This window comes from Dryobates pubescens, chromosome 16, assembly GCF_014839835.1.
Source record: "Dryobates pubescens isolate bDryPub1 chromosome 16, bDryPub1.pri, whole genome shotgun sequence".
In the NCBI taxonomy this organism is placed as follows: domain Eukaryota; kingdom Metazoa; phylum Chordata; class Aves; order Piciformes; family Picidae; genus Dryobates; species Dryobates pubescens.
The window spans coordinates 80,696-104,625 of record NC_071627.1 but is presented as its reverse complement, the minus strand read 5'-3'; the positions used below and the strand labels follow the sequence as shown (position 1 = coordinate 104,625).

The window sequence follows — 23,930 nt, the reverse complement described above, 5'->3', positions numbered from 1 at the left end:
TAAGCAAATGCAGTAAATTCATAGTGTGTGTATTTTTATAGGCGTAGTATTTGCTTCCTGTGCATTTTGGTACTGATAAAGTGTCTTACAGAGGGTGAAAAGCACTGTGCATTGTAAGAATTTTAGAACTGACACCTTTGAGGAGCATACACTAAAATATTATCTTGAATATTTTATTTTGCCGTTGTTTCTAATCAAGGAGAGATTTTTGATTTATCTGGTCTGTCTCAAACTTCTAAGTTCAACTTCTCTCTCTCTCAAACACTGTCTATTGCAGTGAAAGCCTTTTATAAAATAGAGAGATTGAAATCAGTCCTTTGTATGCATAAGTGTAGGTAATTATACTTTAAAGAGAACTTGCTTTGTACATTTTAATTTTTATAAAGAAATGAGCAGTTATCTCCCTGACACCTTATTAAATGTATAATTAACCTTATGATCCCTAGCTCACTTGTGAATGCTTGGCAGTATAATTGGAGAGGAATAGTGTTTCTCTTTTTCATTCTTTTGCAGTCCTAAACCTCGTTTTTGTGGTATGTTGGAGTATTAGTTTAATTCTTTTCCCTTTTGTTTCAAAAAAAACTTATACCTACCTTTTTACAAACACTGTTTACTGAAATGGTGCGTGAAATGGAATTGTTTCCCATGTTCAGGGGTGAGTTTGTTGTTGGATTATTTTTTTTCAAACTCATGATCAATTATTTATCTTGTAAGTAAATAATACGCTGTTATACTATTTTAAGCATCTGTAATGGGAAATTTTCACCTTAGTAATTTTCTTCATTGCTAAGCTTGTGACTGCTACATTATTTCTTTTTCTTCAGAGATGTGGTGCATTAGTTGAGGAGAAGAGAGTTTTCGTGAGTTTTATGGCTAGATTGGCAACTAAACCTGGTCAGGTATAAGATTTTTCTTTTTTTTTCCCATGTATGTCATTGTATGTGCAGCAAAATGCTATTCCCTTCACCTCTGCTGAAGTGTTGTGCATCTTGAACTTCATAGTTGGCAGCTCTGTCAAGTTTCTTGGGGAGGTTCATTTGAAGACCTGATTACTGTTAACGGATCAGTTTTACTTTATGGAGCACGTTGGAAAGGAGAGCGTAGTTAATGTTTTCCATTGTTTCAGTAACTTCCTGCATTTTTAATAGACTTCTATGTCCTACAAACATTGTGCTTTAAATGTTACACTGCACTATTTGGTTCAGTATTGCGATCTGAAAGTACTTTGTTGTCTGCATTGTATGAAGACAAGTGGAAGTTAAAACTTCAGTCTCTCACTAATGATAAAATATCTCTATGTTTATATTAAAAGACACATTTCATACTACTTGTTCTGGTGGCTTGGGCATGTGTCTAGTTTGAACATCTGTTTAGATTCCTGGCTATGTGTTCATTCCCTATAATTTGAAACCACCTCATTTATGTGCCTGTTTTACAAACAAACCAAAAAAAACCTCAAAGAACCAAAAGCAAAACAAATTCCTCCTCAAGCCCAGCACCAAACAACAATAGCCCAAAACACATGCCTGTATGCAAAACAACATTGATTTCTCTTTCCTCGAGGAGCAGCATCGGGAGACAGTTAAGATACAAACTAGAATAAATGTTTGGTTTTTTAATTGCACAATTATGTTTTGTGACAATTGCCATGAAATAGAATAAAAGTAATTCTGCTCAAGTGCTGATGGTAAATATGATGATACGGTGTCTAGAAGAAAGTTTAAAAATGGAGATTTTTCTAGCTTTTCAAGATAGAATTTTAATCACACATATAGGTTAGTGGTATGTCATGAATAACTTAGTAATTTCTATGAACTTTATAGTTCAAGACCTGAAGAGTTTTCGAAACTGGAATGACAGGTTAAGGGAGGGAAGTTCCAAATTCAACCTCCTGAGTGAAATATCTGACCTCTTTCAAGCACCAATCAGTGGCCTCTAGGTCAATGAAGGCTGCCAAATGGTTTGCTGCTTTTTCAGTTGGTTGAAATCCTGACATTCGCATTAATACGTTGATTGCTTCCTTGAGGAAAAAAAAAAGTTGTGAAGGAAACTTTTAGGCTTCTTGAGTATGGATTTTAGTGCTGTCTGTTTTGTACCTGATTTCTTTGAGTGTTTTGAATCTGCATGTGAAATTTTGAGAAGTTATTATGTGTACTTTCAGTTGCACTCCGTGTTATCAGTACGGTTCATTTAACTTAAAAGATCCGAAATAATTATTCCAACTTTGGTAATTTTACTTTGTACTTTAAATATTAAAGTTAATGCTCTTTTTTTCATCTGTGCATGAAATTTCACAGGCAATGAAGATCGAGACACTTCTAAAACTCATTCCTGAGCACCTGGATAAGGAAATTGCATACCGTTACCTCATGAGATGTTATGGTAATGTACTCTTCTTGGAATATTTTTTTAGTAAGAACTCTTGAGACATTAAGAAAGGTCATGGATACCCTTAGAAAGGGGAGCTAGGTTCCAGTTTGTGCCACAGAGAGATGGGCACCTTTTCTGGGGGTTTTGTTGTTTAAGTTTGTTGGATCTGTATGCTATCCTAGCTGTGAGGTTGGAGAAGCAACTGACTTGACCCAGGCCTTGAATCCTGTAACAAATGAAGCTGTATTAAAGGATAGTGCTACAATAGATGCTAAGTATGGGCTTTGTGGGGAAAAAAAATTACATCCTAACTCATCGAGAGAACTACTGTAGAAATGATGAATGACTTCTTTAATTAATCTAGCTTTTCACCAAAATTCTGTAGTAATTATATTGGTTCCCATTAAGTGTGTTTCAAAATCATAAGTAATTACTTCTCAGTAACGTTCCAAGAACCTTGTTACTAATGCATACTCTTTATACCTGTTTTAATTTAGCCTAAGTTAATATTCCAGATGCCTTCTTTTGGGTTTACCTAAATAGCTGATTTGAAACTGAAGTTCTCATGATGTAGTATCTAACTTCCAATATAGTATCACAGTACATTAGAGGTTGGAAAGGACCTCAAGAGATCAGCGGGTCCAACCCCCTTGCCAAAGCGGGATAACGTAGGCCAGTCCACACAGGAATGCATCCAGATGTGTTCAGAGAAGGAGACTCTACAACCTCACTGGGCAGCCTGTTCCAGTGCTCTGTCACCCTCACTGTAAAGTTTCTCCTCATGTTGAGGTGAAATCTTACACGGCAGGTCCTGCCTGACCAACCTGATCACATTCTGTGCTCAGGTGACGCGCCTGGATGTGGGGCAGGCCGTGGATGTAGTCTGCCTGGACTTCAGCAAGGCCTTTGACACCATCCCCCACAGCAAACTCCTGGCCAAGCTGTCAGCCTCTAGCTTGAACAGCAGCACTCTGAGCTGGGTTAGGAACTGGCTGGAGGGCCGAGCGCAGAGAGTGGTGGTGAATGGTGCCACATCCAGCTGGCAGCCAGGCACTAGTGGTGTGCCCCAGGGATCAGTGCTGGAACCCATCCTGTTCAATATCTTGATTGATGATCTGGATGAGGGCATTGAGTCCATCATCAGTAAGTTTGCAGATGACACCAAGCTGGGGGCAGGAGTTGATCTGTTAGAGGATAGGAGAGCTCTGCAGAGGGACCTTGACAGGCTGGACAGATGGGCAGTGTCCAAGGGCATGAGACTGAACACATCTAAGTGCAGGGTTCTACACATTGGCCACAACAACCCCAGGCAGTGCTACAGGCTGGGGGCAGAGTGGCTGGAGAGCGGCCAGGCAGAAAGGGACCTGGGGGTACTGGTTGATAGTAGGCTGAACATGAGCCAACAGTGTGCCCAGGTGGCCAAGAAGGCCAATGGCATCCTGGACTGCATCAGGAATAGTGTGGCCAGCAGGAGCAGGGAGGTCATTCTGCCCCTGGACTCAGCACTGGTTAGGCCACACCTTGAGTCCTGTGTCCAGTTCTGGACCCCTTAGGTCAGGAAAGATGTTGAGTTGCTGGAATGTGTGCAGAGAAGGGCAACGAGGCTGGGGAGGGGTTTGGAGCACAGCCCTATGAGGAGAGGCTGAGGGAGCTGGGGTTGCTTAGCCTGGAGAAGAGAAGGCTCAGAGGAGACTTTATTGCTGTCTACAACTACCTGAAGGGAGGTTGTAGCCAGGAGGGGGTTGGTCTCTTCTCCCAGGCAACCAGCACCAGAACAAGAGGACACAGTCTCAAGCTGTGCCAGGGGGGTTTAGGCTGGATGTTAGGAAGAAGTTCTTCACAGAAAGAGAGATTGGTCATTGGAATGTGCTGCCTAGGGAAGTGGTGGAGTCACCATCACTGGAGGTGTTTGGGAAGAGACTGGTTGGGGTGCTTGGTGCCATGGTTTAGTTGATTAGATGGTGCTGGGTGATAGGTTGGACTCGATGATCTGTAAGGTCTTTTTCAACCTGGTTTATTCTATTGTATTCTATTTGTATTGCACACCACTGAAAAGAGCTTGGCCCTCTCCCCTTGACACCCACCCCTCAGATATTTATACACATTGATGAGATGCCCTCTCAGTCTTCTCAAGACTAAACCGCCCCAAGTTTCTCAGTCTCTCTTCATAGGGGAGGTGCTCAAGTCCCCTAGTCATCCTTGTGGCTCTCTGTTGGATTCTCTCCAGTAGGTCCTTGTCTCTCTTGAACTGGGGAGCCCAAAACTTGACACAGTATTGCAGGTGTGATCTCACTTGCTTAGTAAAGTTCAAAATGGCAATTGCTACCAAAATTGTTTAGCCTCACTTTCATTCACAGGGAGATAAGTTTTCTAACTGGGGTTTATAAAACCGAAAGCTACCCTTTTGTCATCAGCTCTGTACTTGCAGCTTTACACTATCACTAGCTTTTTACTGCTTCTACCTCAGTAAAAATGTCAGAAATAAATTAATTTTTTCCAATATTCTTCCTTTCCAATTTCATGAAGAGATTGCAGAGTAGCAAATCACTTGTTCTATCATACCTATACCAGTGGTTAGAGTGTATTCAACATACAAAGCCACACTGTATGTAAACAGATGATTGCTATAGTTTCTTTAAAGCCGAGTTGTACCTGGCATGTAGCAGGTTCTAGGGGAGATGTTCACTATCAGCATGGAGAGTTTTAAAAGCAGGTCCCAGTTATTCTGTACAAGTATCTCGCCTCTTATCTCACCTCACCTCTATGAGACATGGAGTCCATGCCTGTATCAGGTAGAAGAGTGCACATCAGTTACTTGATCCACTCTGGATCAGTTGTACTAGGGTGTGCGAATTGTTTTATTGTATCTTTATTAAGGAATGTAGGTCCTGCCCTACTCTGAAGGTACTCTTAGGCATTTACTACATTCTGTCTCCACAACATGTATTGTGTACAGACCTGTTCACATGAACAGCAATGTAGCTCCCTCTGCCCCTCGTCCCTTCTCTTCTACCTTTGATATTTTATGCAGTGGGTGAGTATGTTAGCTTCATGTGGCTGTTAAAATAAAAATACTTAGCACAGCTGAAATTTAGAAGTCTGTGTTTAGGTTATGTTGTAGCCAAAATTTTTTATTGAAAAGATTTTGTTTGGTTTGTTTGTGGATGGTTTGGTTTGGTGTTGTTTTGTTTGGGGGTTTCTGTATGTTGGGGTTGTTTGTTTGTTTTTCTTGGTGGTGTTTGGTTTTTTCCTTTGGAGGTGGGAGAGATTTATTTATTTTATTTTGTTAATTTTACAATTAACAAGTTCTAAACCACGATTTTTCATTTTGGGCCAAGTCCAACCTCACAGTATCATTTTGCAGACAACAAAGGCTTCTCCTGTCACATCCATTGTTTTTTTTAATTAGCTAGAGGAATGAAGGATATTACTATTACTACTCTTGGTTACTGTTGCTAGTTATCACAATGAATGGACAAATAAAATCGTAATTATGTGTTTAGCAAAAATACAGCAGAATATAGATGACAGCTGAAAGAAGTCTGATCATAGACCAGACATCGATGAGTGAACAAATAAAGGGACATGTACTCCTTTCCTTGTCCTGAGATACAGTTCACTGCCAGAACTAGATTTTCTTCATCTGCTGAGATGCATAATCCTTTGCAGTATACCTTCTAGGAAAAGCAAATACATAAAATCACATTTGCATAGTCCATTAAATGCAATCTAAGTATTAACTCTTCTTGTTTGTTTTCCATACAGCAAATAAGTCTATTTTAAAGAATTAGTAAGTTAATGATTTCTGTTAGACTGTCATTAAACTGTCACTTTGTGCAGTTTCTGCACTAGCCCCCCACATTCAGAAAGGAGTTCAGCCACTTGCCAGATGACAGTGGGAAGCTTTGTCATGTGAGAAAGGTCTGCAAGCTATCCATTTCTGCATAATTGAAGCTTTTTGTTGTTTGGGGTTTTATTTGACTGGATTTTGTTGGTTGGTTTGTTTTTTTCCTTTTCTGTTGGTTTTGTAGCCTTAATGATTGCAACAGTGCTGTTTCCAAATGTGAAACGTGAAGGTCTGGGACAGTTCCCATACTTCAGATATTTGCATTTTCCAAACCAACAAAATTAATTTAACTGGATGTGATGACCTACTTGTTGTTTACAAGGTGCTTCAAACTGTTGTACTGCTGCTAGGACCCAGAGGAAAATAGTGAGACTGTCAGAGGTCACTTCAATTTCACATTAATGCTTCTCAAGCCAAGGATGCTTCTCAGGAGCAGAAATGTCCAATGATTAAGCATGAGTCATCATAGAAGGAGGAGTTTCTCCCCTCTCACACTTCAGAGGAAGGAAAAATATTACTAGTTACCTAAGTGTTGCAGCTGCTGTTCAGAGGGCAGCTGCTAGAAGTGTGCAGAGTTCATGATTCCTTAGCTGACCAATTCCTTAGCTGCATAGAGCAAAACAATCACATTCCATGTGTGCCAAGAACAACAGCCTCACGTTGGCACCCATGGACTGGAACTTGCTGCAGAAGCCACCTCCTTGACATGCTGGCACCTCTTATTGGCAAAAGATTTTAGCTTATATATGTGGTTGGGCTTTACTGGTTAAGGGATTGATAACAAAGAGTATAAAAACAGCCACTCTGAGCAATAGGCACTTTGGTTAGGGCTTCTCAAGGATCTTTGGTTAGGGACTTTGGTTAGGGATTCAGCTAGGGCATCAAGTGTAGTGAGGCTGTGAGGGATATGCTCAGGACTTCTGTTAGCTGCTTTGTCTGTAAAGGGCTTCCAGGACTGCTTCTGTAAATGGGACTCTGAGACTCTGGAATGCAAGGGATTCTACAATGCAGTAATGGAAGACTTCTGAGATTCTCTGTATTTCTGGAATCTCATTGCTACACGGCCATGGGGTTCGTGCCTCCATTTGTCACCCAATGGCCCCTGAATCAGGGGAGAACAACACCTAAGCAGTTAATGTTTGTAATAGTGGGTCAACAATTTTTTTTTCCTACTCAGTAGGATGAATTGGATTTTTCTTAGTGTTCTAAAATGAGTGTCTGACCTCTGGGAATTTTTTTGTTGCTTTAGATTATAACTTCAGTGTAGTCAGTATCTGTAACTAACAATTGTGGTGGGTTGAAGCATTAACTTTTAAGCCAGACCAACTCAGTTAGAAGCAAATGAAGCTGTATTTACAAGGAAAACCTGCACTCTACAATGGAATGCAATGAAGATGTACAAAATATACAATATTTACAATATTATACAGATATTTACAATTAGAAAACAACACAAAAACCCCCCTGGTTAGAAGACCAGAGAAGCCTGTTCCACTACCCCTCCAACCCCCCTGTACCAAGAGAGAGGAGCTGAGAGAGAAGCAGTGGGTTAGACTTATCCCAAGGTCAGCTAGAAAGTGGGATATCTCCTGGGCGAAGCAATGCCAGCCAAGATTGGAAGAGAAGAAAAGAGTAATGGCAATAGAAATGAAATGGGAAGAATTACTACGATACAGCTTCTCTTATCCCAGACATTTATCCAATGAGTTTGTTTAGAATAATCTTTTGTTTTCCTTGTTACACCCAATAGTGATTTATTTATATTTTTCTACTTTTCTACTCAAAATCTGCAGCTAAATTTGAAAGGCATAGCCTAAAACCACCACAACAATATTCTGGCCTTTTTAAAGGGAATTAAATTCTGGTTTAGAGCTCTCAAATGCTGAACTTGGATGACATTTGGGGTTTTTCAACATTTGTTTCAGAAAGAAAGATATGGTTCTGTGTCTCATATTATAGAGTGGTGCCTTTTCAGTGTATGCTTTCTACTCCTTTGTGGTTCCAGCGCGTGCTTGATCGTCCAACCACAAATAAAAAAGGAAAGCCAGAATGGCTGTGTTCTCTGTTCTCCAATGTGAATTGCCAGTAGGTTATGAAGACTATCCAGAATATTTGGAATACTGTATAGTAAAATATGTAGAATATGTTTTGGCAAGTAGTAGGAAAGCATGCTGTAATGAAAATAGGTGAAACAGGGAACATTTAACAACTGAAGGGGGGTTTTGGTTTTGTTTTTTCCTCAGAATTGGATGAGGATGTTGCTTCTGTAAAGGCTGTGTATGAGAAAACAAAAGCGGAGAATATACAGCTGCACGAGCTATCTCTGAAATCTTTAGCAGCTTTTCTGAAGAAAGTAGGAGAGCCTGTCCCTTTCACTGAACCCCCTGTGAGTATTTCCTAATTAAGAAATAGATCTGCAGAATTGTGTATGTTCACTCTTAATAAAACAAATTGTTTGAATAATTACATAGGGATTAGATCTCTGTAGAGACTCCTCAAAGGAGGTAGTGTGTGAAGTACTGTGTGTTGTAGGAGCTGTAGTAATCTTGCATTGGATTTGACTTCAGGAAATGAAACCTCTTGGGGTTTATGATATTGGAATTACCTAATCCATATCAGGCACTCATCTGTGGGTGTACTTCTATAAAAAGTCCTTGGGGCATTTATCTAAGGAGTTGAACTTGAAAAGGCTTGTAGAATGTGTACTTCATTCTGGGAATTAGTTTTCATTAATTGCTTATTTTGTATCTAGTACAAAATAGGCTAGGCTGCTTTAGTAAGGTGGGATTTTAGAACTATGGAAATGATTTTTCATTTGCAGCTTTGCTTCTAGCTGCCTTGTCAACAGATACATGGAACTGTTCAAGTAATTCCTATTTGAGGGTTACAAGTGGCATGACATTAAATCTGTCAAGACTGTAAATACTTCTCACATCATTTCTGTGACTAATAGTCTACTAGTGCCATTTAAGCAAAGCAGATTTTACAGATTTGATATTTTTTCCCTCTCCAAACAAACTTTTATTGCTGTTTTCTAGCCTCCTTTTCTATTCAAAAATTAATGGTTTTTACAGTTCTGTAAAGATCTGATTCTATGCTGTTTCTCTGTATTACTTCATGATGTATGTGATTTTCTTTTCTTGTTTTATGAAGAATTAGAGAAAATGTTGGCATTGAATATTTTGTTTAGCTTTTTCACAGCTGTGAAGGGTGTGTGTTTTTTCTGCAACCTTGGAAATTTGTAATCTGAATTTTTATTTGGACTGTGTAAATTTATAACCTACAATGTAAATTTCCTGCATATAGCTAATGTAAATAAGAGTGGGTTTTTTTCCAAAGCCACCAAAATTGTTAATTTCATTATTATTTCCCTGTTCAATTTTTATCTAATGCATCTTGGTCTTAAACTTTTTTTTTAACTCATTTGCAGATTGCAGTTAGGTATTGGCATTTCTTAAATGAAATTGGTAATATTATTGCATTTTGTAACAGAAGCTTCATTATGCATTTTCTTACCAGGTTTCCTTTTCTTCTCTCTGGTATTTCTTTTAATTACACAGACTTCAATAAATATGCTGTTTTCCATGACAGAATAATAGATTTTGCTTTTGTCAGGACATTAGACTTTGTTTAGTGTTAGTAACTTTTCAGGTGAAACAATATTGATCTTGCTTATTCCATTCTGTTCGTAGGAGTCATTCAAGTTCTACGTGGAAAAATGGAGGAAAAGACTGGAAGCATCATGAGCATCTTTCGTTGTTTATGAAATGGTTCAATTACTACATTCAATAAAAACATTAAAAAACATGCTGTATTGTATATTTTTATTATAAATCTGTTTAAACAACAGTTTCCATAGCTGCAACTGATAGAAACGTTCATTAATAGAAATGCTTTTAAAATTGCTGATGAAATACCATGACGCCACTTTCTAAGGTATTTCTGCTTTAATGTGTTATTAATTTGCTATAAATGCAACTGTGTTTTGGTTCCCAATTATGTGTATATAAAGAAAAATTGCTAGAGGGATATGTAACTCTAATTTAGGCTGACTGTCGTATCCTTTGTTGTTCTTTGCCTGGTCAGTGTTCTTTGGAGTGAAAGCAGAAGGGTTAAGAACATCATCCTCAGGATTCATCAGTATCTACACAGAAAATAAACACATCCTTTTTTAGGTTTCTCCTAAATGTACTTCTCTTGCATTAGTATCTCATTAAGGCATTTGATATTAAAGGTGAAGACAAAATACTTCTACCTTTTTCTGTAGCTAGTGTGTTGTAGTTTTATAGCATGTTTCATTCTTAATGTCTCTTAGCACTTAAGAGTCCAAGTAATGTTAATGCATACGAGAACCACATACCCATAAAACCAGGCCTTTGTAAACAAAGCAGTGGCCATTGTCTGCAGAGGTAGCAGGGTGATTGGTGAGCATGCTTTATTTGTATAGATGTGGGAGTAAGCCTGCCGTTCTGACATTTTACAGTTCAGAGACCTAGAATTGTCAAAATAAGACACAAACTGGAAGATGAAAGAATACATAGAAGCTGCATCCATTTTCTCAGAAAAGTAATGGAAACTCACAAATGTGCAACAAATGCAGTGCTTAAAAAAAGTTTTAATTTAATTAAAGCTTGGGTTTGTGCATTTAATGCTTAATTTTATTAATCTTTGCATTTTCAGTAGTTGATGTTATTTTTACTTAGTTTTGCCTGTATGCCAACACCTATGTGTGCACAAGGTTTAGGCAAAATTTTGAAAGACTTGTACAATAACCTGAATGTGTTAGAGTTAGAAAGACATTGGCACCTAATTTTTTTGAAGTACCATTTCCAATTAATTGGCTAGTATACCTACAAATGCATAGGAAATTCCTTCTGTATTTGAAAGAAAGAGATGTAGCAAATCAGAGGCTGAGGAGAGTGGCAAAATTTGTTTTCCAAACAAACTGGATGAATCCTAGGAGTGTCTGCTCCATTAGTGGTGTGGTTTTACAATGACCTTCATTACTTCAGAAGTGTAGATGACAACATACTGTGCCTGCTTGGCTCTTAACGGTCTGGCACCCTTTGTTCCTGGGTTTTCAAGATAAAGCATTAACATTTGAAATTTCATTCATAACCTAATGGTGGTGTGCCCTATCTGAAAGCAAGCCTAGGCATTTCTCAGTTTATTCCATTTCACAAATGGAGATGTTTCTTTTTTCTAAAGCTACAGCTACATTACATGTATTTCAGTGTAATGGCAGCATAATTGAAGACTGTGTCACCTAGTTGGCAACCCTTTCTCTAGTGCCACAGCTCTTGTTTTTAGAGGTCATCTCTTAAATCTCTCTGTTTCACAGCAGTATCTGTGTTCCAGTAAGTGAAGTCAAGTCTGAGCATAATGAAGCAGCAGACCTGTGTGGGTTTTGAGCAAAGTTAGCACATAGGATAAGGCAGAGAATAATATGTGAAGCCAAAACTGGGGCATCACCAAGGAAGTTAGCAGATCGCTGGATCTTAACTGCTTTTTGATGGGGAGTTGGAATCTCGTGGTGTGTGGATTGGGTGAAACCGATTGTCAGGTGCTGCATCTGTTACTGGGCTGTGCTGTGATACTGGCAGGTTGCATTTGCTCTCTGCTGCCTTTTGACACAGAAAAGAAGCACACAGTGTCATAGCCAGATGGGATGCTGCATGTTGCTAGTAGCCATGCATGAGGTCAGACAATGCAGTGTTAGCACTAGTTAGTGTCTATGTGTTTTTATTCTAACTGGTTTGACTTGAACTCTTAATGGAATAATGCCATATAATTTAATAGTTGCAATGGCAGAAGTGGAAGCCTGTAACAGAAGAATACAAACTAATTTGATTTTAGCTCTGAAACAGTGTTTTGAGTGACTACATAGAAAGGTATGGGCTGAATGGATCAGCTGCTGAGCTGATAAAAAAAAAATCAGTGAGGCACTGCAGGAGCATTGGACCAAACAGTGCCAGGGTTTTTTTTGCAAAGAGAGGGTAGCAGATAAAGATGCCTGCTGATCTTTGGGTTCACTTTGGGCCTGGGTCCATGGAGTCTTGTGGCAGAGATTACTCAAAGCGCAGGAAAAGGCTGCCATTGTGTGATAATGTTTCTGGTTTTCTGTTCCAGTAAATGTTTCTTGTAGAATTAAGGAAAGTTTACACAAGAGTGAAGTCTCTCCTGTCTTTAAAATGTGGACCAGTGAGGGATTTGTGCCACTCTGGGACACAATCATGTCAGTCTGAAACAAGGTTATACTGTGAAGCTTCAGCAGAATCAGCATTTGTGCTGACTCCTAGAATACGCTTGAAATTATTGTATTTCTTGTGCATTGGTGTGCTGAGAGTAATTCAAGCATGAAGAAAAATGCAGTTTAGAAGGCTAGCATTTCTGCACCACATAAGTAAGCAGTTTCACTCTCTATGTCTTCAAAGAAACAAACCTATAAAATGACAAAATGCAGAACAGCAGACTTGCAAACTTGTCATGATGTTATATTTGTCCAAATACCAAACAAACTCTGTTGTAGTCACCACAACGTGCACCCCTTTAAAGCAGAAAATAATTATTTGCTAGTGGATAACTGGGATTGTGCAAGATCCAGGCCAGGTGCAGTGTCTGTGAGATAGGAGTGTGCTTTTCCAGAAGCCTTCATGGGAGTCTGAGAGTGTGCTGACATGAAATGACCTGACATGTTACTGTAGAAAGTCAATTGTGGGAGCATGTATATGTTTGCATAATAGTGTGTCTTGATTGGGGTTGAGCGGCCTGGAAAAAGCTTACTGCTTGAATTGAGATGTCTTAATCTCCTTTCTGTGCACTGCACCACAGGATGGAGTCCCCTCTTCTCCCCCACTCTCCTTGAGATAGGGGCAGGAGGTGGGTACTCTTGGATTTTGAGCTCAACATGGGAAAAAAATCCTTATTAACTACCACATATAGTAATTTTGAAGCATGATAATCATATGCTGTAGTTCTGTCCTTATCTACTAAAACAGCTCGTTCAACTCATTGTCTCCTGGGACCCTTTTCTACATCAAGAAATGTAGCTTTGTAGGTTAGTAGCTCTCCCTAGGCTTTCCTAATATGTGCCCACTTTTGAAAATGGAGTAGCTGAACCGATCATGGTTTTGATAGTGACAGCTCAGAAATTTTGTATAGATTGAATGCCTGATTCCAGCTGCAATTTACAGTAACAAGGGAGGATCATAACAGTGAAGGTAGGATCAAGAGTGCACATATCGGCAGAGAAATAGACTGCCAGTGTGTTGACCAGAGCACTACTGCATTTATTGCTTTTCTCAAAGCTGTGATGCTTCTGAAGCCTTCGGGAGCACATCAGAGGAGGAAGTAATGGATGTGACCAGGAGTTTTTGCTGTTCAGTGTGAGAACTATGCCAGTATCTAGAATGAAGGTCCGTCTTCCTCCAGAATATTTGCCCTCATGATCCCACAGCCTTATACCAAATGAAATGGAATACCTTGTTGGTCAGTTTAGGACATTTCCTCCCTGCAGGTGTGGCCTTTTACTCTGCATTTCCAATGAAGCACACAAAAGTTAGTTACTTGGTCTGCATACCAGTCCTTGGTACTGACTAAAGATCAAGCATTGTCACTGCTAGAAATAGACACTGAAAACACCCTGCCAGTTTCAGTTACTTAGAAGAGACTGCGATGAACAAGTGAAATCGATGGACAGAAATTGTCCTGTTTTAACTCACCCTGTGACACTGGGGCAAATCTGCAAAGTGGAGTTATGGGAAGAGTTGTATATGGTGGAGATGAATCTTCAGGGGAGAATAAGCTGGACTTGCTGATAGAAAAGAGTCTGGACTGGACAGAAGGCAAGTGTGTGTGGACAGAATGAGGTTAGGCTGGAAGGAAAGCAAATGTCTGTGGACAAGAGGAGGCTGGCCAGCCAAACTCCTTCAAGGTTGACGAAGGCTATGAAAGGCTGTTTTGCTGCATGGTGAATTTTTAATTTATGGGAGAGGGGCTATGAATAGAACAGATGAGACCAGAAAAGACCTTTGAGATCATTGAGTCCAACCTATCACCCAACACCATGTAATCAAGTAAACCATGGTGCCAAGCACCCCATCCAGTCTCTTCCCAAACATCTCCAGTGATTGTGACTCCACCACCTCCCTGGGCAGCACATTCCAATGGCCAATCTCTCTTTCTGTGAAGAACTTCTTCCTAACATCCAGCCTAAACCTCCCCTGGCATAGTTGTCAAATACAGGATTGCTGTGGAGGAGCTCTGAAGGGGTTGGAATTACTGGTAAAATAGCTAGGTGGGCAGGACTGGAGTTGGTATTGTGGGTGGCAATAACAAGACAAAGCTAACAGCTTTGGTGTGATGCCTTAGGCCTGGTTGTAGTGGGAATGAATGGCCATGAGGGGAAGGAGCAGCACTCAACTTACTGTCAGTCAAGGTCAATGTTACACCGTTGTGGATTTTTGCCTTTCTCATGGTTCCTACTGTCTCCTCAATCACTTAAGTTTCACTAGAGAAGAAAGCAGTGGCAGCAGCAAAGGCTGCCAAGGTTGAGTTGTCTTTTTAAGCCCAATTCAATGAAGGGGGAGGTTGTGAAGGACTGATCAGAGCGGCTCAACCAAAACTGGTCCTCTCACGCCTTTCTGCCGTGACAAGTCATGATGGTAGTAATCATGGGTAACTGAAGAGACCAGAGCAGCAGCATGTGCCAAAAATCCCAAGGGAACTTTTTTCCAGCAGCAGCCTTTAAAGCTTTGCTCTTCTCAAATTTGAAGGCATCTGTAGAAATAAGTGCATTAGTGTAATTTAGGGATGTTCTGAAGACACGTTCAAGTATGGAACAGTATTTAGCACTGAGGCTGTTAAGATTTCTTCATGCGTTCTGGTACTGAAGTTGCAGCCTGAGGTGAGGCTGTAACTGAAGCAACTCTGTGAGGCTGCTGAGCCTGCCACCTGCTCTGAAAAACACTGCTTAAACTGAAAATAAATCAAGCAATTACCCTTGATACTTGCAGAGTTCCCTGGGATTTCCCTCTGGCTAGTTTAGCTAGTAGCTTGAATAGCTCATACGTGGAGGTAGCTCTACTGTAAATCTTGACCATCTCTAGTAGCTGTCCATTTTTAGGGCCCTGGGAATCCTCTAAAAACTGAAAGTAAGATGAAAAGCAGCATGCTCATTGTAAGAACTACTAGGAGCTGTATATCTGTAGGCTCTGCTTAAACAAGTATTTTTTTTACTTCATTAGTTCGTTGACTCACTCTACATTTAAAACATTAATGTTCACAGTAAGAGCTAGTAATACCATGTGTTGCATCCAGTTAACTGTTCAGCAGTCCAGGGAGGAGAAAAAAATCCAGATCAAGTGTGATAGATGAAAAGTGTAATGTTAAATTAGTCTCTTTTAAAACCCTCCATTTTACTGTCCTTTTTATAGTTTTAATGAAAATTGTATTTTCCATCATCTATAGTACATATAAAACATTGCCCTCCAGTTGTTTTTATTCCTAGGAATAATATTTCTGCATTTTGAGTGTCTTTCTCACTGTCATCAATAACATTATAAATGTGTCTAAATTCAGCAAGTAAAAACAAGGTTGAAAACTATGTTTTATACCACTAGCTGCAGGGGGTATAAAATTATGGTAATTTGTGGCTTCACTATTGTCAGTCATGTTCAAGAATTTTTTTTTTTCCGGTGGAAATTTATCACTCACCTGGGACTGAGCATACTACAAATCTATGAGGTCTTTTTCTAATACAAAAACACTGAGAAAGTCCCTATGAAATATTTTAAACTAAACATATTCACCTTTCTTTTGTCTTGCTTTTAGAGGGACAAACCTGAAGCAAGTGTATCTAAAGCATTTGGCAGTTCTGAGCTCTGCTGTAATTAGCATGCTTTACTAGGCAATAATACTTGGCCAAAATGCTTTTTGACATCTCACTAGTAGGAGTTACGGGTTCTTGGGGAAGGCAGGGAAGCAGGTACAGCTAGTGATATGTCTGACCAGAGCCACTTAGCACACAATTATTGTGGGACTGGTGGGATCTTGCCAGGTTTTTGGCTGTTGCAGCTGGCCTGAAACACCCCCACAGGTCTTTGTAGGGTGACAAGTCATGCCTGTATTGCTAGGAGTTACAAGCTAAACAGTTTATAAAACAATTGTATACCAAGGGATGCAAAAAGTTTGGTGCTCTGCTTCTCTCAGCTGAGACCAGTCTCCTGAGGCGCTGACTTGGTATCCCCTGAGAGGACAAAGTAGTTCAGGAAAGCTGGACATTCCTCAAGAGGGAAATCATCAAGGCACAGAAGACAGGTCAGCAGGGCCAAAGACTGGCTTGGCTAAGCAGAGAGGTTTGGCTAGAACTCGAGAGGAAAAGCAAAGTACTGGCTCTGGAAAGAGGAGCAAGCTAGTCAGGAGGAGTATCCTCTTGCGAGGATATGTAAGGAGAAAATTAGAAAGGCCAAAGTTCAGCACAAATTCAATCTAGCCAGTGTCATTAAAGATAATAAAAAGAGCTTTTATAAGTATGCTAGCAGGAAAAGAAGGAAAAGACTGCGCTGCTGAATGGCTATTTTGCCTCAGTATTTGTTAATGACACCAGTTGTTCCATGAGCACTCAGCCCCTGAACTGGAAAAAGGCACAGAGAGCAGAAACTAGCCCCCACATTCCAGAAGGAAATTGTGCCACTATTGTGCCACTTAGATGTGGCACTTAGATCTGGTCTATGGGACCAGATGGGACCCACCCAGCAGTCCTTAGGATACTGGCAGATGTGCTCACCAAGGTACTCAGCATTATTTGTCAACAGTCTTGGCTAACTGGGAGGTCCCACTTGACTGGAGACTGGCAAATGTGATGCCCATCTACAAGAAGGGACAGAAGGATGATCTGGGGAACTGCAGGCCTGTCAGTCTGACCTCAGTTCTAGGAAAGGTCATGGAGCAGGTCACTCTGAGTGCCATCACGTGGTGCTTACAACAAGGCAAGTAAGACCCAGTCAGCAGGGGTTTATGAAAGGCAGGTCCTGTCTGACTCATGATCTCTTTCTACAACAAGGTGACCTGCCTAGTGGATTAGGGAAGTGCCAGGGACAGTGTCTACCTGGACTGTAGTAATGCCTTTGACACTGTCTCCCACAGCATTCTCCTTCAGAAACTCAAGGCACAAGGCTTGGATAAGTGCACCCTGTATTGGATTAAAAACTGACCGGATGGCCAGGCCCACAGAGTGGTGGTGACCGGTGTTGAGTCCAGCTGCTGCCCCATTACTAGTGGTGTCCCCCAGGGATCAGCACTGGGGCCTGGTCTCTTTAATATCTGTCAGTGATCTGGATGAGAGGATTGAATGCACCCTCAGTACGTTTGCAGATGACACCAAGCTGGGTGGCCGTGTCGATCTACTAGAGAGTAGGGAGGCTGTGCAGCTGGACCTGGACAGGTTAGCCTGATGTGCCACGGCTAACTGTGTAAAGTTTAACAAGACCAAGTACCAGGTCCTCCACCTGGGTCACAACAACTCCATGGTAAGCTACAGACTTGGGCATGTGTGGTTGAAAGCTGTGACTCAAAGAGGGACCTGGGGGTATTGGTTGGCAGTTGATTAATATGAGCAAGCAGTGTGCCTAGGTGGCCAAGAAAGACCATGACATCCTGGCTTGTATTAGAAACACTGTAGCCAGCAGGGACAGGGAGGTGATCATCCTCCTGCACTTGGCACTGGTGAGGCCACACCTCAAGTACTGTGTTCAGTTCTGGGCCTCTCACTACAAGAAGGACATTGAGATTCTGGAGCATGTCCAGAGAAGAGCAACGAGCCTGGGAAAGGCCTGGAGCACATGGCCTACGAGGAGCATCTGAGGGAGCTGGGGTTGTTCAGTCTAAAGAAGAGGAGGCTGAGGGGAGACCTCATCACTCTCTACAACTACCTGAAGGGAGGTTGGAGCAAGGAGGGGACCAGCCTCTTCTCCTTGGTGTCAAGCAGCAGAACTAGAGGAAATGGTTTCAAGCTGTGCCAGGGTCAGTTTAGGCTGGATGCTAGGGTTATCAAACATTGGAATGCTCTGCCCAGGGCAGTGGTGGAGTTGCCATTCCTGGAGGTATTTAAGCAGCATGTGGACCTGGCGCTTAAGGACATGATTTAGGATTGATCCTAAACTGGGTTGGATTGGATGATCTTTGATGTCTCTTCCACCCAGATGTTTTCTGTGATACTGTGACTTACCCACCTGGAGATCCAGCCACTGCCTTGTGTAATGTAACACCCTGCAGCTGATGACCTCTAATCAGAGCAGCGCATGTCCTGCTTTTCCAAGTTTTCAGTTTGTGCAACTCATTTTGCTGTTGCCTGGTTTGAAAACCAATTCTTTTGGCTTTGTGCCTTTCTACAGTTAGTTGAAACACTTCCACAGAACGATTAGCTAGTTTTAACTAAGAATAGTAGAAGATTTGGGTGTTTGTTGAAAACCAATCATTAAGATAATATTCAGTTATTTTAGGGTATTCTTCTCAGCATTGTGACTTCAATCACGAGAAGGATGTTTACTTGTGTCAGGGAGGAGCTGCTTGTAGCGGCTAGACTGGCATAGCAGTGGGGCTACAATTTGTAAATTTATTATTTATTCTGGCTTGCTTTGTGAAACACAAAGTCTTTTTCCCCCCCTTTTTTAAAAATTTGTAATACTTTTCTAAAATCTTCTCCTGGGACCCAGCAAATGAAAGCAAGTGGAGGTACTGTCTTGAAGAACGCTGATGTTAGCTGTTAACTAATGTGATTGTGTATCATTGCAAGTCACTGGGAATTTATTGTAAATTATGTGCTTTGTGCACTTTACTTTTGACTATTTATAAATATTCATAGATTTCCAGCTGCTGTGTGTTTGCTTGAAAATTCAGTACTGAAGTAGTAGATTACTATCTTGTAGGCTAATGCACTTGTATACAAAATACAAATTTCTTTGGAGATAAGTGATATTGTTTACTCAGTGTATGGGTTCTGGCCAGTACTTTAACATTTATGCCTCTAAACCCACTTGATGATTATGAATAATTAAAGTGAGGCAGAAACATTACTGAGATATGCTAGGAATCTGATAAGATGCTTAAAAAGGAGCTGAAGATCCAAATGTGTTGTCACTGGGAGACGCTGGGTTTGAAGCCACGATGTGAAGGTTGAGGGGGTCTCTTAAGTTGCAGTTTTTAGCACTGGAAGTACTAGAAATACCTAGCTGCGACTATGACAGCAAAATAACGCCAACACAATTTGCAATTCAAAATAACCCTCCATAAGTTTGATTTAATGACAAAATAAATCAAACATTTTCCCAAATAATTATATAAATTGGCAGCAGTACTTTTATAAATTATGGATCTAAATTGCTTTTTAAATATTCCCTGAGAAAAAAAAAACAATAATTGAGCTAAGTATTACAGTTATGTGTGTGTATATACATAGACATATGTAATCTATTCACACAGATACCTCTACATATACTAATATGAAGACATGCACACACATATATATATATTTGCTTTTTAAAGCTTGTCAGTTCTTGAAAGGGTTAAGCGGTTTTAAAATTACCTCAACCCACTGCTTAAACATTGTTGCCTTAATTAATAGCTGCTAACATATGAAGGGCTTGTCTTGGCTCTCAGAGTATAAAGAAAAAAAAAAGCAGCATGTCACAGAGCTCCATGTACACTGTTTCTTGTCTACTGCCATTAAAATTACTCATTATGTCTAAAATTTGAAAGGTTTGTTATTTATGGTACAAGTGGATGTACCACCACCTACAGTATCTTGCCCACGGAATCTCCTTGCATAGGGCATTGGATATGATTTTATTACTTTTTTTTTCCTAAAGGAATATCATGGGGGTCATGGGCTTTTGTTTTGTTTTGCTTTTTAATTTAAAGGGATAGCTATTTATACTTTAGTATTTCTGAGTGCATTTTGCAATGAACAGATATGGGATGAAACTTTGAACATCTACTTAATGTCTTTTATCTGTAGTGAAAGCTAGTCCTTTCCAAACAAGGTTCGAAGTGGTTTGGAGGACTGCCACTACCCACTACCAAATCTGCACAGCAGTGTTTCTATAATCCGTTTCTAGTGCTGAACGAGTTTGTCCCTTTTTCCCAAGTGAAGAGCCTGCATAAACTTGGAGGCGACATTGGGAAATGCTTTCCCACTTCTCCCTCTATTAAGTAATAAAGGCAAATTCTTACCTATTTCTTTACAGGTAAGACATTATCTCAGTACATAGAGGTGGTGTAACAACACAGTGCTTCATTGTACACACAGTGCTTCATTGTATCCATGAGAATAACACATTTTTTGGTTGGTTCTCTGTGTGTGTGTGAGGTTTGTGTGGGTTTGTGGTTTTGTTTTGGTTTTATTCTCTATTTGATTAATTTTCCTTACTAATATTGTTGCTTCTCTTTGATGTAGGTACAGACTGAAACCCCATAGGCTGTTGCAGTTAGGTCATGTGCTGGGCAGTTCAGATAGTGGTTGGGCAAAACAAGTAGGAAACTCTGCAACCAGTTAAACATGGTGCCATTTCAAAACCAGTTTTTCACTGACTTAGTTGCTTGCAGTAGCAGGGACGATGATTTACAGCTGAGGAGATCTTTTCCAAACCTGGCCTGGGCATATACAGGAGAGCAAAGGCAGTAATGGGTGAATCTTTGGCACAGCATCATTGTTGGACTGTCTGGCAGCATGCTACTCAACTGGCAGACCTACCTTAGCACACAGTGTTGAAATCTGCATGAAACTAAATGCTGGTGGAATGGACAGTATTATATATACTGTCTATACTATATGTATATATATATGGTGTGTATATATATATACTGTCTTGCTTGCGATCTTTAGTCTCTGTGCTGAGATTGTTGCAGACTGCTGTAACTGCTTATACTGCTACAGGGAGTGCAGGCAGGAAAGCACACCAAGTTGTTGGTGACACAGAGGTGTCTAAGGAAAAAGCAGCAGCTACTCTGAAACTTGGAAAGCAAAGCTGTGCTGAAATTGAATTACGATGTTTAGCCTTGGGTAGAACTTGCAGTTACTTTTCTAATCCCTCACCACAGATGATTTGCTTTTTGGTTGGGTTTGGGGATTATTATTTTTTGGGGTGGGGGTAGGGTGGGGGTGTTGGGTTATTTTTAGTAGCAGCTTCACTGTGGAAATGGGAAACCTTGTCACACATAACTGACATGGAGCAGGACATGAACTCAGAATCCAAGGCATACAGCATGACCTTCACTGGCTGAGAGGTGCGTAATTCCCCCTAAAGTTGTACTGTTTTTCAACTCGTGGTAGTGTGAGTGGGGCAGGTTGTGTGCTATCCACCCACTCTTCCTTGTCCTCTTTTCTGTACACAGCCCTATGGCATGCTATTGTTAGGCATGAATGCTAATTGCTGGTATTTCAAGGCTCCTATCTTCTTATTGCTAAAGCCTGTAACAATAATCACAGCCTAAATTCCCCATCTCTAGGCATCAAGGAAACAAGATATGATCATAGGCAGTGTGCAAGTGTAATTGTAGTATATAGAATGTGAGCTTTTTCTGTGTAAACACAGGCCTGGCCACATCCTATGATAGCTCTTCCTACACTCTGTACCATGGCTGTTCCCAGGCTCACCGCTCAAGTACCCATTATGTATACATCCACCCTTGTCATAACACCACCTCTGAAACACTCACACCGTTTGGTCCTGCTGCATAATGTTAAGAGGGTGGAATTTTAAATTGAAAAAGGCTGTTTAAGTAATGTCAGTAGCGTGACTAAATTCACAAAAGGAAGGAAATTCAAAGTTAAGGCTATGGTATATTCTTATCTAGATGCCTGAAGATTTCTGTGCATGACAATATGCCCCTAAAATTCAGAGCTGTCCCTTATGCCTTTGATTTCTCCCATTGTCTCTCTCCTTTTTTTATTAAACATCAAAGTGAATTCACAACAGAGAGTCAGCCTAGAATTTAATCCTCTAAATATCTTGAAAATAGAGGTTTAGACTAGAAGTAACAATCTATACCCTTAAAACTTCAGCGTAATATAAAAGAGAGTCTAATCACAACAGATCATTACAAAAAAGGGTAAACCACTTAAAAAAATTAAGTGTCTTAAATATAATAAAAAGGAATAATTAAGAATCAAACAGGAAGCTGCTATGCTGACAATTTAATGATGCTGAATTGGACTGAAAGAATTGGCTTTGTCCTTCAAAGGCAAAGAAAATCTGATATTTTCAAAATGGAACTAGGATCAGATCAAGTGTTTTGGTTTGGTTGGTTGGATGTTTTGTTTGGGTTTTGGTTTTTTTTGTGGTTGTTTTTTGTTTGTTTGGGTTGTGTTTTAAAAACAAATGCAGCAGAATCAGAAAGAAATGTGAGAATTCACCTTAGAAGAACCTCAGAGTGTCTTGGATTCCTACTACTGCCTGAGGCTGAAGCTGTTACTCTTATCAGACCTGCCTAGCATCTTTAGACTATGGTCTTCCTTGGCATGTATTTACAACATGGAACCTGTGGCAGCTAATGTGGCAGTCCTAATTGCCAAATATAATAACAGAATATCGATGTTCTTTCATTCTTACTGCAGGGGGCAGGGGCAGGGATTTAAAAAAAAAATAATTACATAATAGTATTGAGGGCATTCTAGGTTATTAATACTGGGAGTTTTCCACTATGTGCAACATGTGAATTAAAGTGAAGCAGACGATGTGCTTTGGGTCTTTGTATACAGGCACAGAGAGATGCATCCAAACATTTCAAATCAAGCAAGCTAATCTTACAAAATGCTCACAACCGTAAACCTAATTGTTGCAATCACTTTCCATGACTCTGTGTGAGTTACAGGCATTTAATTACTGCTACTCACTTTCTGAGTATTTGTATCTTATGGCTGAGCATAGCTATGTTCACAATTAAAAGAATTTAACAGATTGTATCATTAGCTTTTTAATTACTGGAGGGGCATGTTGGTATTTTCTACCTGAGAATCATAGCTACCAACTTTGGCAAATTGCTGTGGTTTGTATTGCCCCGGGGAGAGAGGTGATTAACAATCAAATGTATTTATACTGTAAAAATAAATCTGAGAAGGTGAGATAAAATTATCTGTTGCAAGAAATCATTTACCGAGCGAGTTGATACCCATTTGGGGCATCAACAAAATCTAACTGGACCACAAAGGCAATGCCTTAAAACACAGAAGCAATTAGGAACAACACAGAATAGGTAATAGTATTTTCCATCCTTTTGTATCCTCTGAAGCATCAGTGAATTCTTTGGTGTTGGTTTCCTCTGTACTGTTCTTATGAGTTCTGAAAAGTTACACATGATGCAGAAAGTAGTGTTTTGTGTGTGCTGATCCTGTTCTTTCAGAGCTCCCTCAATTAAGTACGTGATCACTCTATGTTTAAAGTTTGTGGACTGAAACATCAGCTGGGATAAGTCCTTTTAAATTAGAAGCCCGTATCTGAGAATATTTCAAGGCATGGGGAACTCGCAAGTGTCTTGTCACCTATAAAACCCGTATACCAGACAAATAAAAAACACCCCAATTCCCACCCGCAGGCTGGAGCCCGTTTCTCGCAGGGTGTGCGGAAGCCGCTGCCCTGCCTTCCCACTCCTGGTGTTCTGCTGCCATCCTGTGGCGAGCCGGGCTGGCGTCACCCGGCGCTCCTGGCAGGTACCTGCT

General features: G+C 40.3%; 1 protein-coding gene across 1 annotated transcript in view; it reads left to right on the top strand.

The window, feature by feature from the left end:
* The window catches only part of LRPPRC (leucine rich pentatricopeptide repeat containing), a 98,530-nt gene extending 88,129 nt beyond the window's left edge, over positions 1-10,401 (top strand). The window contains exons 35-38 of the mRNA XM_009904035.2: positions 825-899; positions 2,298-2,382; positions 8,461-8,603; positions 9,910-10,401. Of these exons, the coding sequence (XP_009902337.2) occupies positions 825-899; positions 2,298-2,382; positions 8,461-8,603; positions 9,910-9,963 (357 nt within the window). The 3' untranslated portion in view covers positions 9,964-10,401. The remainder of the gene's footprint in view (positions 1-824; positions 900-2,297; positions 2,383-8,460; positions 8,604-9,909) is intronic.
* Positions 10,402-23,930: the final 13,529 nt, after the last annotated feature.